Source organism: Hyaena hyaena, unplaced genomic scaffold (genome assembly GCF_003009895.1).
Source record: "Hyaena hyaena isolate Hyena2069 unplaced genomic scaffold, ASM300989v1 scaffold_521, whole genome shotgun sequence".
Taxonomy (NCBI): domain Eukaryota; kingdom Metazoa; phylum Chordata; class Mammalia; order Carnivora; family Hyaenidae; genus Hyaena; species Hyaena hyaena.
The window spans coordinates 991,408-1,012,022 of record NW_024081153.1 but is presented as its reverse complement, the minus strand read 5'-3'; the positions used below and the strand labels follow the sequence as shown (position 1 = coordinate 1,012,022).

The 20,615-nt window shown below is 34.5% G+C and overlaps 1 protein-coding gene and 1 pseudogene across 6 annotated transcripts in view; one reads left to right on the top strand and one right to left on the bottom strand.

Moving 5' to 3' along the window:
- The window catches only part of DOCK7 (dedicator of cytokinesis 7), a 220,793-nt gene that overhangs the window by 71,248 nt on the left and 128,930 nt on the right, over positions 1-20,615 (top strand). For all 6 annotated transcript variants that reach the window (XM_039255290.1, XM_039255289.1, XM_039255288.1 and 3 more), the window contains exons 12-14: positions 1,481-1,623; positions 5,386-5,479; positions 6,183-6,345. In XM_039255290.1, the coding sequence (XP_039111221.1) occupies positions 1,481-1,623; positions 5,386-5,479; positions 6,183-6,345 (400 nt within the window). The remainder of the gene's footprint in view (positions 1-1,480; positions 1,624-5,385; positions 5,480-6,182; positions 6,346-20,615) is intronic.
- Positions 6,992-7,510, bottom strand: LOC120247423 (annotated as a pseudogene).

Below are 20,615 nucleotides of genomic sequence, written 5' to 3'. Positions count from 1 at the left end.
GTCAAGTTCCTCCTAATCCTCCTATACGTGCAAACATATGGTATTTGTCCTTCTCTGCCTGACTTATTTCGCTCAGCATAACACCCTCAAGGTCCATCCATGTTGCTACACATGGCCAGATTTCATTGTTTCTCATTTGGCTCAGTCTTTTTATGATTAGTTTTTACATTACTAATTAGATCTTTTTGCTTGTTTTAGGTCTTTTCATATTTTCTATTTCATCTTAAATCAGTTTTAGTACTGTTTTTCTTTCTAGAAATTTGTTCATTTTGAATAAATTATCTAATTTTTGACCTATTGTTAAATATTATAATTCCTTTTTTAAGAGTTGTAGTGATGTGTACTCATTCATTCCTGATATTAGTAATTTGAGTTTTCTCTATTTTTTAACTACCATTTAGTTAAAGTTTTTAAAATTTACTTTTTGAAGAACTCATTTTTGGTTTCATTCTTATGTTTCTAGTTTCTATTTCATTTATTGTCATTCAGCTGTTGTCTTTGAGTCCTTTCTCATGCGTGCTTTGGGTTTAGCTTTCTCTTTTCCTACTTCCTTAAAATGAAAGGTTAAGTTACTTATTTGAGAGCTTTTCTTTTTTATTTATAGTTATGTATGGCTATAAATTTTTCTGAGTGCCACTTTAGTGATATGCCGTATGTTTTGGGATATTGTGTTTTCATTTCTACTTAAGTATTTTCTAGTTAAGTAGAAGTAACATCCTTTGACTCGCTTGTTATTCTAGAGTATGATGTTTAACATTCACATGTTTATGTATTTCCCATATTTATTTGTTATTGATTTATAATTTCACTGTTCTTAGAAAACATATTTTATATGATTTCAGTCCTTTTGAATTTAATTTACTTTGTCTTATGGCTTAATCTATCTTGGAGAACGCTCTGTGTGTGCTAGAGAAGAACATGAATTCTACTTTTGCTTGGTGACATGTACCACAGATGGCTGTTAGGTCTAGTTTGTTTATGGTTTTTAGTCTTCAGTTTTCTTGTTGATGTGCAGCACAGTTGTTCAGTTGGTTATTTATTTTTTTCCAATTGGTTTTGAATAATAGGGTTATCTTGCAAGGACTTAGAATGAAAGTTATCTTAAAATTCTGTTTCAAATTCAAGTGCTAAGACTGAGGGACCATTAGATGGTAACTAAAATTTTCATTGTGTAAATATTTCCTAGTAAATGCATAGTTTTTCTGTAGCTTGTTTTTATAGCTTATCTTTGGTCATATGCATAATCTTTGTGTAGTAGAAACTTATTTTACACTGGAAACTTTTAAAAGAGAACCAAAAGATTTAGGTATAGTGCTTCCTTACTGATATCTCCAGAAGTGAAATTCTTTACTACAATCCATATGTTGGGTAGATAATTTTCAACTTGAATGAATGTTTTTCCTCGTGTTTTGAAAGCTGCTTTAAAACACATTTTAAGTATTATGAAAAGGATAACCACACTTTTCTTTTCCCTTGGTAGAACGAAAAGGGTCTTGGTCAGAAAGGAGGAATTCTAGTATTGTTGGCAGACGATCACTCGAAAGGACAACAAGTGGAGATGATGCTTGTAACTTGACCAGCTTTCGACCTGCTACTCTCACAGTAACGAATTTTTTTAAGCAGGTATTGTTCTGTCATGTAGGAATTCTAGGGGACTATTGGTACATGGTATTATTTTGGTTTCAGTAAAATTGTAATAGTACACATGCGTGTAGTATATGTACATGCAGTAATTGTGATTTCAAGAAATTAAAAAAGCTTTTAAGAGTCAAAGGTGTAAGAATAAAATAATATATCTGCTGTTGTATAATTATATTTATTTAAATGTTAACACTAATAATGCATCAGCATCAATCCTCCATGTTTATATCCTCTTTCTTAATTATGTTTTAACTTTTAAATATTTATGGTTTATGTATTTTCTTAGTCACTCATTGTCTGGTTGTATTTCTCTTCTCTATCCAAGTTATTTTTCAGTTGAAGCTACCACATCTATGGTATATGGAATAGGACTTTCAGGCCTTAGTAGTATATTTTTGTGCTAAAATCTAGTCAACATTATTTGTGTAGATGAATTTATAGGTTCAAGAAGTTTTTGATCAAAGCATTTTATTCTTTGCAAATATATTCTCTGTGCTTCAAATTATGAATCAAACCAATGGTTTTCAAATGCTGATCATGATCCATTAACAGTAATGGAAATTTAATAGGTAATACCCAGCTTAAAAACAAATGAACAAACTCAGGAGAATAGAAACATAATAGCACATTGTACATAATGAAGTTAAATATAGCTTCAGTGAGCTTTTTTCCTCCTACTTTTTATATGAGTGCATACATGTGTGCATGTACATCCTGCATTTTGATATAAATCGGAATAGTACCATGTATATATTTTGAAACAGATGACAGGGAAATGCTAAATATTCTTTTAGAATTCCTTCATTTGAGGTCTTTATTCTTAAAAAGAGGAGGAAATCCAGGCCTGTAACATCTTATAACTTGAAAGAGGGCAAGGATTTAGGAAAGAATATGCTATGGATTGAAAGGTAGCAGTCTACTTGAAGCCCCTTTCACAGTTTGATATCAATAGCATTTATAGACAGCTGCTCAGTGAGATTCATATGGAGAGTAAAGCAGGTGAGAAGTGTCTAACGTGGTGGGGTCTTTTTATTATGGGCGAGTAGTACAAGAATGAGTCTAGAAAAGGCCACAGTGTTAGTTGGATGAAGTGATAGGCCAAATAAAGCTATGGACAGTAGATTTAGCTGATACAGTGACACAGCCTTGTAGCTATGACCTTTTTTTCTCTTTTTACTTCCTTAACTGCTATATCACTACTGCACTATTTCCACAGCTTTTTCCATTTCTTCAGCCTACTTTATTATTGAACTAGTATTATAACTTTAAATCAACAAGTCATTCATCCCCCCACCTACCTATTGATCCAAAAAATAGTTTTTGAATGTTTAGCATGTACTGAGTATTAATCCACCCACCTACCTATTGATTTAGCAAATGTATTTGGAGCATTCACCATGTAGTGGACATTGTGTTGGAGATTGGTAACTAGGAACTAGCACAAAGTGATTGTGAAAAATTAAAATGAAAGATTGTTGGAAATAACAGCAATGGAAAACATTTATACTTGACTTTGTTTAGTCTATTTTTAAAATTATTAGCATCTATAATTTTTATAAGTATTTTTAAATAGCTAGAATACTGTGCATCAGGCAAATGCAAATTAAGTAAAAAGCAGAGATTACAATTATAGTAAAGTAGACTTCATGGCACAAGTTTCTCTTAAACATGATACAGAAGGCAGTTCTTTTTTTAAATTGATGAGAGATTACTATCTGTGATTGGGATATAGTAATCAGGAGTGCTTCTGTATAGATTTGAAAATGTCAAGCAAAAATTATTAAAAATACATAGAAATATAAAAACAAAATTAAACCCACATTAATTTCAAGAACATGTTTTATTTGTTGATGAGTGTATGAGTTGGAGTACACAGTGGTAAAATAATGCAGTGTGAAAGTGGGGGGTGTCAGCCAGGCTCATTCACATTTGGAAATTGACTGAGATCATTTGCTCTAGACTGACTTCTGGTAGGAAAACTGAAATGATTCAGGTATCTTCCACTGTGTCTCAGCTTCTCTTCTCATCCTGGCTGGCTTGGTCATGTTCTCATAGCAGTGGCAGAAGTTCAAGATGAGGCAAGCTCACTTGTGCAGATGTTTCTCACATCTCTGTATCACCTTTGCTTATTGGCCCAGGGCCACACATCGGGTTTGCTGCTATCAGCCTGTTAGCACCAGAGCCTGCTTCAGATATCTGTCCCCCTCTTTCTTCCCCTCCCTTACTTGTGCTTTCTCAGAAAGAAATAGTTTTGTTTTTATTTTTTTTAATTTTTCTTTTTTTAATGTTTACTTATTTTTGAGAGAGAGAGAGAGAGACAGCAGAGTGCGAGCGGGCGAAGGGCAGAGAGAATGAGAAACAGAATCTGAAGCAGGCTCCAGGCTCTGAGCTGTCAACATAGAGTCTGATATGGAGCCCGAACCCACAAACCTCAGGATCCTGACCTGAGCCAAGTTGGTCGCTTAACCCACTGAGCCATCTAGGTGCCCCTCAAAAAGAAATATTACCAAAAAAAAAAAAAAAAAAAAAAAATCACTTTTCTAAATAGTAGACTAAAAGAAGATCAGTTCTGTACCATGTTTAGAATATAATAGTGAACAAATGGAATATGGCTCTGGGTGAGATCACGGTAATAAAGTAACGTTAAATGTGTTCATATTTATTCACATAAATATGCGAATTGTGCACTAAAAACGGTAAGATATCAAGTGCAGGAGGCTGGATTAATGAAATCTAAAGACCTACTCTTGAATAAAAGACTAAAATAAATTCTTACTTTTTTTTTTTTTAATGTTTTATTTATTTCTAGGAGAGAGAGAGAGGGACAGCGTGAGCAGGGGAGGGTCAGAGAGAGAGGGAGTCACAGACTGAAACAGGCTCCAGGCTCAGAGCGGGTAGTCAGCACAGAGCCCGACGCGGGGTTCGAACCCACGAACCGCGAGATCATGACCTAAGCGAAAGTCGGACGCTTAACCGACTAAGCCACCCAGGTGCCCCAAATTCTTACTTATTTTAATTGCAAGAAAAGTATATTAAGTGGAAAATTTTGTATTAATTCGGTAGGGTTTGGGGTTTTTTTTGTGTGTTTGTTTGCTTCTCTCTTTTCCCATTGATTGAGGTTGTTTCATAGTTTTCATTCTGATCTTAGTATCAGGATAATTATTCTTCTTTTTCAGAGTAGTTTGTATGAACAAATGAATGAACAAACAAAAGCAGAATCAGACCTGTAAATATAGAGAACAAACTGATGGTTGCCAGAGGGGTGTGAGATGGGGGGATGGACAAAATGGATGAAGAGGAGAGGGAGATGCAGGCTTCCAGTTATGGAATGAATGAAGCCATGGGGATAAAAGGCACAGCAAAGGAATATGGTCCATGATACTGTAATGGCATTGTATGGTGACAGATGGTAGCTATACTTGTGAGCACCGCATAATGTATAAACTTGTTGAATCACTATGTTGTACACCTGAAACTAATGTAACATTATGTGTTAACTATATATTTAACATATATTTAACTATATTTAAATTTAAGGTATAGATAATACTATCATAACTCTTAATAAAATTTGAAAGCCTAAAAGGAAGGAAATAAATCAGCATGATATTTGTTTTTAATCATAATTATATTAATTTAATCTTTTCTTTCTGACTAAACTGACAGAAGAGGGTAAGAACATTAACAGCAATATACTTTTTTTTTTAATCTACTATATTTGTTTTCTCAATGCTTTTTCCTTAGGAAGGAGACCGCTTAAGTGATGAAGATCTGTACAAATTTCTTGCTGATATGAGAAGGCCGTCTTCTGTTTTACGGCGACTAAGACCTATTACAGGTATTTTAAAATTTTAAATGGACATCATTACAATCCTATCATCATATTTTTAGTAATTATGTCATATTTTTAGTAATTATATACTCCTTTTTTTACTTATCTGGTCCATATATATTGTCTTTCTTTGCCCAGTACCTGTCAGTCTTCTTCAGTTCATTATTCTGCCTCTGTGGTCTTTACAGTTTATATGCAAGATTTAGTACTTTTGATAATGTGAGTACTGACATGAGAATGATGAATAATATCATGGCTTAAAATTACTTTTTAGGGGAAAAAAATGTCCACAGAATGGTAAATAGTCCAAAACTGATTGATACTGTGGTGAGAACAAACCAGCACAGACTAAAACTGTTTTGTTTGTTGTTTCAGAGTAAACAAATTTAAGTTAAATCACTTAACCTTAAAAATGTTGGCTTGCTCCTATGCTAGATCCTTTTCTGATTTTTTTCTTTTGCTTCTTTTTTTCCTTCTCATTTATTCATTCAGTAGGCATTTAGTAATTTACATGTACTGTGTCCGTATCAGTAATTTGTAAGTTTGAGACTTGGCAAAATGAAATAATTTAGAGGTCTGAGGTAATAGTAATTTTGATTTCTCTCCAGACTTCTTGCATTTAGAGGATCTAAATCCTTCCAAGAACATTTTTAATGTGAAGTTTTTATTTATTTGTTTACATTGTTTTTATAATATATTTTATACCCAGCTCAGCTGAAGATAGACATTTCTCCTGCACCTGAAAATCCCCACTATTGCCTAACTCCAGAGCTGCTTCAGGTGAAGCTTTACCCAGACAGTAGAGTTAGACCTACCAGAGAAATTTTGGAGTTTCCTGCCAGGGATGTTTATGTTCCAAACACTACTTACAGGTAACACATTTTAATTTTGGAGATTTCTTTTTTTTTTTTAAGATAAAAAAATGTTTATTTATTTATTTTGGGGGAGAGAGAGAGAGTGCGAGCACACGCACAAGTGTAGAGAATGGCAGAGAGAGAAGGAGAAAGAGAATTCCAAGCACACTCCACCTTTACTATGGAGCCTACTTGGGGCTCGATCTCAGGACCTATGAGATCATGACCTGAGCTGAAATCATGAGTCAGATACTTATCGACCTGAGCTACCCAGGCACCCCTTGAGATTTCTTATTATTTTTAAAGTAATCTCTATACCCAACATGGGACTTGGATTTACAATCCCGAGATCAAGAGTTGCATGATCTATTGACTGAGCCAGCCAAATGCCCCTGATGTTGGAGATTTCTGAGATTAGATGCTGTCCAGTCTATTATTGAAGTAGAACTAGAATGAAACTTTCCAAAAACTTTTGGTAGCTTTGTTACTTAATCCATTTCTTAACACATGATTTATTGACAGCTGAAATGTATTAAGCTTATACTATGTGCCATATCAAATGTTAATTATCTTACATAGGTTATCTTGTTTAATCCTCACAGCTTGAGGTAGGTATTACCTTTATTTTAGGAATGAGTAAAGGGGTGGAGAGGTTAAATATACTTCACCGTGGTAGAGCTAGCATTGGAATTGTACGCTATTAGGTTAAAACATTAGAACTCCCAGTTACTGTATTTCTGCAGATGTTCTTTTTTTTAATAAAGGTTTATTTTCTAAAATGTACAGTTGGAAAAAAAATAAATAAATAAAATGTACAGTTGGTAGGATCTGTTCATGCATCCCATCAGCAACTGGCACGTCTGCACCCTTGGTGTTTCTGATATAAATTATTTGAGCTTTGTGCTCTGAAACCAGCTTAATAAGTCCTTTACTAAAGAGCTCCTGAAGGGCCGCTCTGACAGTCTCTCAGAGACAGCAGCTGGAGTTATGAGCTTGTAATTGGGAACTTCCTTACAGTTTGTCATATGTCACTTTGTCAAACAAGACTAGGTTATTGAGCTTGTCCTGAACTTTGCCTTTTGGCCACTTCTTCTTTTTGGCCTTGACCCCAGATTTGTTCACTGGGTCTTTCTTTTTTGTCCGACTTTCCAGTGTCTTTCTTCTTCTCGTGCTTGGGTGGCATTTGAAGCTCAGAGATCAGCAGCTTCCCCCACAGTCTTGCTAAGATTTTGGACAGAAAGCCCTCACATATTCTTATTGGCAGAATCTAGTATTACACAGGAACCAAGGTTATGTGCCTGGGCTGTGGTCTAACAAGTAATCAACAATGTTTACTGATGTACACTGCTTATAATACTTGACATGAGATTGTTGGATAGGCTTTACAGGCTGACCACTCTATAACACTAAGGGTTCAGCCCATGACTTGACATTGGCATATCTAACAGGGCAGCTCAGACATAGGATTCTAACCCAGACTTCCCCATCATAGCATATTTCACCACCTAGTTACCCAGTTTCTGAGGCCAGATGTTTTGGAATCAAAGTGATTTCTTTCTTTTTCTTTTTCTTTATTTATTTTGAGAAAGAAAGAGAGTGCAAACAAAGGAGGGGCAGAAAGAGAGAATCCCAAGCCAGTGCAAAGCCTGATGTGGGGCTCAAACTCATGCACTGTGAGGTCACGACCTAAGCTGAAATCAGGAGTCAGACGCTTAACCGACTGAGCCACCCAGGTGCTCCAAATTTTTCTGTACCTTTCTAATTTGACCATCTGCCTTCCATCCTGCCTAAATCACTTTCAGCATTATAGCCAGAGACTTTTTTCTTTAAGATTTTATTTTTAAGTAATCTCTTTGCCCAGAGTAGGGCTCGAACTCATGACTCTGAGATCAAGCGTCACATGCTCTATCGACTGAGCCAGCCAGGCACCCCTAGCAAGAGAAATTTTAAAGTATTATCAGATCATTCATTCCTCAATCTAAAGCCTTCCAGTGGCTTCCATTATAAGCAGAAAAATAATGCTTTATTTTGTAATAGTCTATAAGATTCTACATGTTCTATCTCCTGCCGTCTCTCGCTTCATATCCTACTCCGCTTTGCTAATGTCACTTTAACCTCACTGGCCTTTTTACCGTCCTTGAACAAACAAAATTCCATTCTGCATAAGGCTTTTACCATTTGTTCTTCTCTTTCCCTGACATGTTTTGCCCCAGATCTTCATGTGGTTTGATTCGATATTCAGATATATATGCTGAAATATCACTGCATAGAGAGACTCACTGTCTTCACCCTCAGTAAAAAGATGTACTGCTTTCCTCCTCTTGTTCATCACCCTTCTTTGTATTTGTCATTATCTACCATTACATTATATAGTGATGCAAGTGGTTTTTCTTTGGTCTTTTTCTTTAGAATGTAATTACTGTAAGTGGGACTTGCCTATTTCCTTTATCACTTTTTTTTTTTTTTTTTTAAGTAGGCTCCACACCCAAGGTGGGGCTTGAACTAAGGACCCTGAGATCAAGAGTCGCATGCTCTACTGACTGAGCCAGCAAGGTGCTCCTTTCCTTTATCACTTTATCTCCAGCATCTGGAATAGTGTGCTAGCACACGGGAAGCAGACAGTAAATATTTATTCAATTAGTTAAGAAATAAGGAACCATATTGTGTTATGAGAGTGACATTTAGAGTCATGGAGATATGGGTGTGATTTCTTACTCCACTTTGCCCTATTTGGTGACTTCAGACAAGTTAATTTATCGGCCACCCAGTTTTCTTATTAAAAAAATGGGAGATAATAATAATAATAATACCTGTCTTCTCTTGTAAGAGTACAGAGCCAAAAACACTAAGTGTAATTGGCACTTAGTGTGAGTAAAATTTCTGGAAGATAGGCTAAGGAAAATATATATTGTTTTTAAGAGAAACAAGGTAATGTGAAATTATTCTTCTATAAATTATGTATATATGTAAGTAGTTACAAGGACATGGAATAAAGGAAAAATTATATAATCTAAAGTTTGTGAAACAATTTTTAGGTATCAGCTATACCTCTTATCTAGTACAGGAATCTCATCTAGAACATCCCTAACTTGTGTTTACTTATTTTGCATTTGATTGGAAATTGGGGGTGTCTTTGGAAATTGTGAGTGGTCTTTTCTTTCATCTTCCTACTTGTTGTTATTTGCATATTTAAATATTTTAAACTGATTTTATGATTATACTTAAATTTATAAGTACTGTAGGCTTAAAATTAAAAACAGAGGTCTTTTTTTTTAATGTTTTGTTTTTTGAGAGAGAGAGAGAGAGACAGCATGAGAGAGACTGCATGAGCAGGGGAGGGTCAGAGAGAGAGGGAGTCACAGAATCTGAAGATAGGCTCCAGGTTCTGAGCTAGCTGTCAGCACAGAGCCCGAAGCAGGGCTTAAACCCATGAACTGCAAGATCATGACCTGAGCCAAAGTTGGACGCTTAACCAACTGAGCCACCCAGGCGCCCCAATAACAGAGGTCTTTCATCTCATTTTTACCAGCTTTTCCCTACCTTGATATCTAATTTTCAGTATGTCAATCACTGGCAACTCTTTTTGTTCCTTCTTTTGGTATTTTATTTCTTGTTTCTAAATAACATATTCATGCTACTATTTCTTGATTCTTGTTCAATTTTAAATATCTATCGACAGTTACAGAAGATGAAGATTTAACTCTTAGATCTTCCTTCCTAGAATTATATATGCTTGCATAAATCCAAGAAAAAGAATACATACACTTGTTATCTCTCCCATATTTAGTTATATCCAAGTTTTTCATTAAATTAATGTTAGTCTTTTTACGTTGTGATTCTTATGTAACCATTTTAGCAAATAAGCCATGTAGATTCCTATGATTTTATTCTTGCATTTGTTGTATATAGTTTTCCCTACTTTTTGATATGTTGTCACTACAATTCTCTGTGAAGCTTCTTGCAGTATAGATTACATCAGACCCTCAGTCCGTTCCTTGCGAAGTAAATTTAAGCGCAGCAGAGGGAGTTTCCTGGGCTCGCTAGACTTCCTGCAGTTGTCATCTTGGAGCCTGTTGACCATTATGCTGGAAGTTTTCTTGGTATTTCTTTTGCGATGAAGTCCTTATTTCCCATTTATTTGTCTTTCTCGTTTTACTCATTTTACTGTGAGCCTTCAGTATCTTCCTGAAATAGGATGTTTAGGAGAAAATTCTCTGAGAGTTTTACATCTGACCATATGTTTATTTTACCTTTACTCCAGAATTACTAATTTTGCTGGATACAATATTCTAAGTTTTAAATTATTTTCTGTTAAGATTTTGAAAACAGGACACAGCTGTCTTCTGACTTTAAGTGAAGCCTTTGAGTGATGCAGTATACTTCTGATTGCTAATCCTTTGTTGGTAGTTTTCCTTTGAAGGCTTTTTTGAGTTGTTTTCTTTATCCCTGATGTTCTGAACTTTCATGTGATGTACTGACATAACATTTATTTAATGCTTTATAGTATGTAATTGTCATTTAAATTAATTTATTCAGTGTCAGAGGAATCTTATAATTCCAGAGGAATCTTATAATTCTGGCTGTATTTATTTTTCTCTACAATAAGCCTGAGATTAGGAAATTTATCTGGTCCTGAACCCAGGTCCTATTTTTTTTTTCTATGTTATTCATCTTTTGGGAGGTAGTACATCTAATATTTGTAGTTATTGACAATATGAATAAAATGAAAATTTCTTGTTGCTAGATAATTGTTACATTTTTATTAAAGCAGGCAGAACACTTTTATGTATCTTATTATTTGTCTTAAAATGTATATCATTATCCTTGTTTAATGATTTTTTAATGCCATATTTTTTTAAAAGTTCATTTATTTTGAGAAAGTGAGAGCACAGAAGGGGCTGAGAGAGAGGAAGAAAGAAAATCCCAAGCAGGCTCCGCACTGTCAGTGCAGAGCGTGATGTGGGGCTCAAACTCATGAACCATGAGAACATGACCTGAGCCCAAATCAAGAGTTGGATGCTTTACCAACTTGGCCACCCAGGTGCCCCTTAACACCTTATTATTGAGCTGAGTATAACAGTTGATAGCAATGGCATCCTAGAGTATTATATCTAAGAAGTAATGGAAACAAGCACCAAAATAGAAAATCTAGACATGTTTCAGGATTTGAGTGGGTAGAGAACCTCTATCAAGTGAGTACACTTCTTACTGAATAAGAAGCATATTGTTTTCTCTTAAGTATGTATCTAGCTTTACTGTATCCAGCTTTAACTCCTCCTCAAGAAGAAGGATAAGCTAATATACCAAAAGATTTAAGTAAATTTAATAAATTATAAGTTAGTATAGTTTTGCTGTATGAGTTTTTAGAAATTAAATAAACATATTAGCTGTTTCAGGTAACTTGTTTATTTGCATTTGATTTTGGCTTTTATGATTGAATGCCTTACCATTTGAAGTGTTTAGCATCAATAAGGAGAATTGATTGCCCAAAACTATAATTATTTTCTATTCTGGCAGTAAACTTTTCAAGTGTAAGATTGCATTCATAGCTAATTAACTTGACAGTGATCTTGAGAGATCTTTTAACATATCTCAGTGGCTTTAGCTTGGACTGTATATAAATACCCTATTAATTTAAAAGCCAGTACTCATTCCAGGCATAAACGATTCATTAAATGTATAAAGAAGAACTGTTCTTCTCTCATGAGTGAGCAGTAATTCCCAGAAACAGTAAAACTAGCCAAACTTGTCAATAAATTTAGGTTTATTCATGTTAAACATTTATTGAAAACAGATACTGCTTTAGGTTCTAAATTTTTCATCAAAATAAATTAGTTTCAGGTTAGAATTTTTTTTAAGTTTATTTGTGTGTTCATGTGTGTGTGTGTGTTTGTGTGTGTGTGTATATATTTATGGGAGTGGGGGGAGAGAGGGAGGGAGAGAGTGAAAGAGCATGATCAGGGAAGGGGCAGAGAGAAAGGGAGAGAATCCCAAGCAGGCTCTGCACTGTCAGCTCACAAACTATGAGATCATGACCTGAGCCAAAATCAAGAGTGGGAAGCTTCACCTACTGAGTTGCCCAGGCGCCCCTGTTTCAGGTTAGAACTTTGTATAATCTTTTTTTCATCTTGTGTACAGCTTTTAAGGATCTCATGCAAAATGCTTTAACTCATTAACAAATGTTGATAAATTGTGATATAGGATGTCAGTTTACTGACTTTAATAGGGTGCAGAAATGATTATAGTACTCTGTTAGTAATAGGTTACCCATGAAAGCTGTTGAAGCAAGAAGGATGCATTATTTTGTTTAAGAAAGAGATTAATTATTTTTTGCTATAAGGGTGTCTTCAAAGACATAAAGTTAGGCACACGAGAATATAGATGTAGAATTATGGTTTCTATACTTTGTTGGTATTTTTCCTGTTGTTAGTTTTTGCCACAAAAGGTTCTTCATTTTAGAAAAGAGTAATTGTAAAGTTGACTGTATGCAGTTTTTTATAAAACCAATCTCCAAGATATATAAGGAAATAATAGTTTCAGTGTTATTTGAAATGGGAAATGGTTTCCTGTAACCAGTATTTTGCAACCATATTTTATTTTTAGGAATTATCTAAAACTGGAGATTGACTGGCTTTCCCTTTTTTTTTTTTACATGGGTATAATAAAAGTACCTATATTGTAGAAATTTGTGAGGATTAAATAAGGTAATACATATAAAGGTTTTTGCAAAGTGCCTTGCACATATTAAATGCTCCATTAAAGGGTGCCTGGGTGGCACAATTGGTTAAATATCTGACTCTTCATTTTGGCAGAGGTCATGATTTCACAGTTAATGAGATCGAACCCCACATCGGGCTCTGTTCTGACAGCCCCTGCTTGAGATACTGTCTCTTCCTCTCTGTTTGCCCCTCTCCTGCTCATCTCCACCCTTTCTTTCTCTCTCTCTCACCCCCTTACTCCTTCTCTTTCTCTCTTTCAAAATAAATAAACTTGAAAAAAATGTTCAGTGAAAGTTAAGTCATTATTATCATTGGTTTTATTAAATTACACTTATCCAAGCATTATACAACTAAAGAGAGAGTAGTTTGAAAGCATAAGTATACTGGGTTTTATGGGTATAATTAGATAAGAGAATGACTTAAGAAGGGAGGTTATCCCAAGCAAGAAGGTAGCTTGCTCTGTGTTATTACTTGAGCCTTCAGTGTCCATGTAACAAGAACATCAAATCATGTAGGTTGCTTATTCTATTTAATCTTCTTAAAAAATTTTAGTCTCATGACCGTTAAAATGTTTGTAGTTTGTATTAAAAAAATACCCTTTATCACATCTAGAAAATCTAGCATAGAAATAATTCTAGAATTACAAAACGGGACGTATGAAACCTCAGCAGATATCAGCTAACATATAGCCATCGTAAAAATTTGCAAAGTTTCCATAAATACTTGCTGGCTAAGTTGTTACTGGATCACAATAATATTCTAGCTCAGGTTGAATTCTTTTTAACCTTTTAAGTTATGTTTCACAGTAAGCTGTAATTTTGGGTAGTACATACTAGTGGTTATTATACAAATCTATAGGTGTACATTTTCCCAGTGAATAATGCTCAAAAAAAAAGAAAAGTTGGCTTTAATTTATATACCACCATTATCTCATTAGCTGTGCTTAGCAACCTGCGTATGATTATCTGTTTTATAGATGACAAAGCTGATATTCCAGAGGGCTCACATTTGTAACTGAAAAAACTAGAAATTTAAGCATTTTCAATGTGAATTTTAAGATATTTGCAAATTGTATTTCCTTTTTCAGTATAAAACCCTTTTGTAAAGGGTCTCATGGGGTAAAAAAATTTTTTTTAATTTTGTCTGAATGAATGGACGTGATAGAAGCAAACCTTTGGCTGAGGTGAGAACACAGGTTAAAAAGAGGTAAATTTTGAAAATGACAGATTTCCTATTGAACACCTTGTGCTTCTGATTTTTATGGTTATAATCAGACAATGTAGAAAAATCCATCTAAAAGGACATATATGTAAAAAATATATATTTTAATTTGTTATTTTTTCAAAATAGTTTTTAAAGGAATTGTTGAGATTTGTCAAATATATTTTTAAAAATCTATTAAGCCACACCTAAAATTAGAGATTTTTGTATTTAAACAAGTTTTCCCCCCTACACATTGGTTGTTCACTTATTCTTATATAGTGTTAATCTAGGAAGGACCTGGTCTTTTCAAATCCTCTATAGGGATAAATGAGGGTATATAGATATATGGTAGTTTTTAGCTAATGTCATGCATTTCTTATTCTGCCAAATGGAGGTTATTTATATCAAATGCTTACTTTATCAAGGAAATACTTATGCTATCACAATATCACAGAAAACTCCTAGTGCACTTGTCATATTTCCATAATCAATACCAGTGGGGGAAATGTTTTTTATTGAGTATCTGAAATCATTTAAAAGTTAGATACTGGATTGTGTGTGATGTTGCTCACGTTTAAAATTTGTGCTTGACCTCCACTGTTGGCATTTGAGTTACAAAGATCAAAGTATATGTAATTGAGCAAATGCTTGTGTGTTCTATTTTTAAGACTACGTCACAGAGCTCACACTATTCTTGGCAAGGTTGTTAGAGTTGGCCTCTTTCTTAACAGTAGCCTTAGTTGTAATCACCTATTAAACTTTCATATCTTTGTTTTTCTTCCAATTTTTAGAAAGACTGATTCTATCAAATATTGTGTTACTAAGAATATAAAAACAAATGCAGTGGTTCGTACCTGGTAACAATCGGTGTAAGAACGCCATTCTTTTTTATTTGGACCTTGGTTAGCAGTTAGGAATATGTATCTCACCCATACATCTCTTAATAATCATTTGTACTCCAGGCTCTAAGCCATCAGCACAGAACCCACCCTAGGGCTCAAACCCATGCTGTAAGATCATGACCTGAGCTGAAGTTGGATGCTCAACCAACTGAGCCACCCAGGCGCTCCCACAGTCATTTTTAAAAATAGTCTATTGTTTTGGGAGAGAGAGGCAGAGAGAGGGGGATAGAGGATCCAAAGCTGGCTCTGCACTGACAGCAGAGAGCCAGATGTAGAGTGATCCCACAAACCATGAAATCATGACTTGTGCCAAAGTCGAGTACTCAACTGACTGAGCCATCCAGATGTCCCACTAACCTAAATATAGTCTTAAGCTTTTTATAATGGGAAATTACAAACATAAACAAAAGTAAATGAAACAGGGGTGCCTGGGTGGTTCAGTCATTTAAGTGCCTGACTCTTGGTTTTGGCTCCGTTTATGAGATCTCTGTGGTTCGTGGGTTGGAGCCCCTTGTCGGGCTCTGCACTGATAGAGCAGAGTCTGCTTGGGCTTCTCTCTTTCTCTCTCAGAAAGAAGTAAATAAACTTAAATAGAACAGTACAATCAACTTCCGTTATCATTCTTGTTTCATATATTACCTGTTCCCTTTTTTTCCTATAGTAGTTTATTTTGTAAAAATTTTATTTACTTATTTTGGGGGGGAGGGAGAGAGAGAGAGTGTGTGTGCACACATGGACACATACACAAGCGGGGAGAGACCAAGAGAGAAGGAGAGAGAGAGCATCCCAAGGAGGCTTTGTGTTGTCAGTGCATAGCCCAAGGAAGTGTTCAAACCCACAAACTGTGAGATCATGACCTGAACCAAAACTGAGTCAGATGTTTAACCAACTTAGCCACCTAGGCGGCACCTGTGTAGTTTATAAAAGCAAAGCCTAGTCATTGTATCATTCAGTATGTTTTCTATTGAGTAGTTACATAAGCTTATTACATATTGATTGAATTTTTTCTCTAATGTTTTGTTTCTAGAAACAGATTGGCCACCAGTCAAAATGTATATGTTCATATTATGACCCATGTAATTCGTGTTTCTTGAACTAGGTCATATGATGGTAGATCTTGTTTTAAATTTGGTGTTCTTAAATTTTTTTTATCAGGGGCGCCTGGGTGGCTCAGTGGGTTAAGTGCCCTACTTTGGTTCAGGTCATGATCCCACAGTTTGTGGGTTCGAGCCCCACATCGGGGTCTTTGCTGACAGCTAGCTCAGAGCCTGGACCCTGTTTAGGATTCTGTGTCTCCCTCTCTCTCTGACCCTCCCCTGTTCACACTGTCTCTCTCTCTCTCAGAAATAAATAAAAAAAAATTTAAAAATTTTAAAAAAATTTATATCATGGTACTCTTTGGCAGTCTTGAATCCTGTGATTCTCTTTTTTGGAATAATGTTTTTACGTGCATAAAATACAAATAGAATAACAAAGGAAATCAATTATATTCACTTATAATTACCAAGATATTAAAGTTCTGACATGTTTCTTTATTAATGAATTAAATAATATCTAGCCACATGCCTGAAAACTACCGTATTTTCTAAGCAGTAATAAGCATGTGACAATATCCTGAGATATCTGCACTAGTTGTGATACAAATATATGTATCATTTCTGTTAATAACAAAGTCTCAGGTATTGCTAATACTGGTATGGTTAGTTTCCTACATTCATTATTTAAGGAAATGCAAATTTCAGTGAGAATTAAGGAGTATTTTACTTACCACTCAAGTTTATAGCCCCCTGCTTTAAAGTATTGGTTTCCATAATTATTTTTAGTTTTCATGGATGTTGTAAGCTATTGCTAGGTACTCTACTGTTCCAGATTTGTCCTAGATATACCACTCTTGCTTTTATTCTGTCTTGATTGGTCCTAGTTTATTTTAACTACAAAAGCTTTTGAGTTGGGAGCTCTGTTTTCTACCATTTTAACATAGGCACCCAAGATGTTTTAGTTAGGGGCTTGCATTTGAATGTGAGGAGTGTTATCTCAGACTCTGAGGGAAGGAGTAAAGTTCCAGGACAGTAGCAGAATATGAGAGCAATTTTGTTCTCCTATCCTGAGAAATTAGCATGTTTTCAGCTAGGAAAAATTTGTACAGATTCCCTACTTAAAGAATTATGGAGTGATATCCAAGATCTAGTTTTTAGAAGTATATACATTGTTTAGTTCATAAAACTATTCAAATACCATATCTTACTTGAGGTTTACAACAACCCTATGAGGTAGATTTGGTAACGTTATTATTATTCTCATATATGGGATGTGGAGACAGAGGCTTAGTTGCTTATATGAAAATATGTACAGCCTTACATCTTTAAGGTTGCAGATTGTTGTTCTTTCGGATATACCTAATCATTTTGTTAGACATCTGATTGCTCCCAAGGTTCAACATAGGAATTTAGAAAAACAGTTTTGTTTGAGATGGCATCCTTGATTTTATATTTTCTAAAATGTCATTGAAACCTGGCTTTATAAAGGTATACTATGGGAGATTGTTAATTCTGTTTTCATGACCTTGAACTCAACATTTCACACCAGTTGAGTAATTTTGTCCCAGTTCATTTGCCTTGAGAATACTTTGGACTTTGATAAGAGGGCCAACTGTTTGGTCATTTTGTTTTTAGTTCTCTTTTTTTTGGCCTTAAATAATTTTTTATTATAATGTTTCTTGTATTGGATAATCATTCAACATTACAAACACAGTGATTGTGCTTATTTGTGATGGAAAAAATCACAATGAAATTTGATTTTCCTATAACAAAAGGTGAAATATGTAACAATCCATACTAGGAACTCAATAAATACTGGTTAATGCATACAGTTTTGTTTAATGAATGAACTAATTGATTTCCATGAGTTATGCTATTAGGAAGAAAAGATTCAAGTATGAGAACATGCTGCTTCTAAGATGATGGGGAAGAAACAGATTATACAGCAATAGGTAACTCTGAAATGAGAAATGTGTATACTTGCTCTCAGTAAAATTCACACTGGTTCAGAGTGAACTCTTGGTATAGAAATTTGGCAGTGATTTACTAAAATCAAGTCGATTGACCATCTTTTTTGATGTTCTAGGAGTTTTTATTACTATTTTGGATGATTTTTTTTATGATTTGCCACATGTACTTTTCTGTTTTCTTGACTTGCTAACTGCCAATTGAGGGGTACAGGCAGTAATGCTGTAAATTTTAGAGGGAGGAGTCCCCATTTACTAGGATATTTGTAGAGGAAGTAAAATCATCTGCATCTTGAAGTATAAATAGACCTACCCAAACAGATAGGCGTATAGAAGCATTCTAAACAAATGGCATTAGGAAATGTATTTTTAGGAAATAGGCAATGTTTAAAAGTAGATAATTTTTATTAATGCTTAGGGTTTGTGTTGGGCAAGAGAAATCATTAAAGAGATAATTTGGAGTTAGGCTGTAGAAACTCTTGAATACCTGGAAGACATTTGGATTTTGTTCTGTACGCTTAAGCCCTTTGAATTGGGGTATACACTTTTGCTATATGACAGATGTAAGACCACAGGATAAACATGGCACATCTTCCAGGAATATCAGTTTTTAGAAGATTTGGGGAAGAAATAACTTTCTATATGAAGATGATTTATAGAGTAGAAGACACAATTCACATGCAATTTTAAGATAAGTTGTAAGATTTAAGGTAAAATCCTAGTAAGATTCTAAAAAGAATTGTTTATATAAAGCCATTTCATCCTAGCACTGTAAGGAAATGCTTTCATTATCCTCAAGCTGTTAAACTCTTTTAATACACAAGATTGAACATCATAGGTCAAAGTAGTATGCAGCCATTGTAAATTAAATTTGTTTTAGGAAAATTGAAAGAAGATAGACAAACTTAGGCAAGACACTATTTAGATAATTTAAAACTCAGGTTAAAAGCAGGCCTTGGTGGGCTTTGGGCAATAGACATGGGAAGAAATGGTATATTAACAGACCTTTCAAAAGAAGATTATATTCCATTTGGTGACTTAAGATACAGGAGAGGTGATTTACAAAGTTAAGTAGAAAGACAGAGATGTCTTCCAGGTCTTAAGCTTGGATGACTGGAAGCATGGTAGTGCCATTAATGAGTATGCAGAGATCAGGAGGGTGTGATAAGGTAAAAGGAAGGACTTACAGGGATGGTAAGGCTTTATTGAATTTACTTGATATGTTGAATTTGAGGAGACTATAGGATATCAAAAGGAGGAATGGCAGATAGGCAATATAAGAAGGGGAAATGGAGAAAGATCTGGGAATAATATGTAAATTTGAGAACTTTACTCATAGAAAATAGACGAGTCCATGAGAGTAGAATTTCTGAGGATCAGAGTAGAAGAGATGATTGAAGGTTGTACATTGGCCCAAATACATCACATACTAGGAAGGAATAGGGCTATAAAAACGGATTCGGGCTAAGGATAGTCCTTGGAACGTGTAGTAGTAGTGTGGAAGTGAAATGAAGGTGAAGTTTGGAAGAAGAATATTGTTGATTAGTAAGTAGAAGAGAGATCCAAGCGAATGCAGACTGAGGAAAGGCCATTTGATTAGACACTTGTGAGTTAGTGGTGTAATTAGAATACTTGGCAAAATAGTGAGGACAGAAGGACACAATTTGTGAATCATTAAAAAAATCCTTTCTCTACCAGAATTATCTCTCAAATGAGCACATTTTATATGCAGAAAAAAATAACTTAGTACGCCTAAAAGGAACAAAATGAAACATGTTGTGTAAGAATTGTAAAAAAAAACATTGGATAACGGATAGAAGAAGCAATTGATATATTAAATATGCATTATTTTGTATTCAAAAGCTTCTAATTTTGGGGGGGAAGCATTTTCTCACTCTAGCTCTAAAGTCAATTTTGACAGTTCGGCTGTGGTTTTAAAAACTAAAACTTTTTCTTGCCTTTGTCCTTTTGTACTTTTTTGGAACAAAATAATTATGTAGGATCCACATAGACCATACATATTTACATATGACACATGTTATACGTATATGACATAGAGTAATTTAAAATACATAATGCTGAATATTTATTGACTAAGTCATTATGTAACTTGGGCATTTTATTCTTTAAAAACTGGATTTAATTCAAAATTTTATTTCCATTTGTTAGTTTCTTTAAAAACTTATTTAAAAATAAACACTGACAAGTGATATTCTGGCCAGCAGATTGGCATCTGGTAATCCCTGAGGATTAGAATTTAAATGATTTAAATTAGAAATCACATAATCATACTTCTATTACTTCTCACTAAAAAACTAAAGATTTAAATTTCTATGTTTTAAGAGATGAGGCTTTATTGAATTTGGAAATATACATACACATCTGTCAGCCTCTTTCAACATTCAGCAACTTGTTATGATTTTTAGTTCTATTTGACAACCTATACAAAAGTATTAGAAG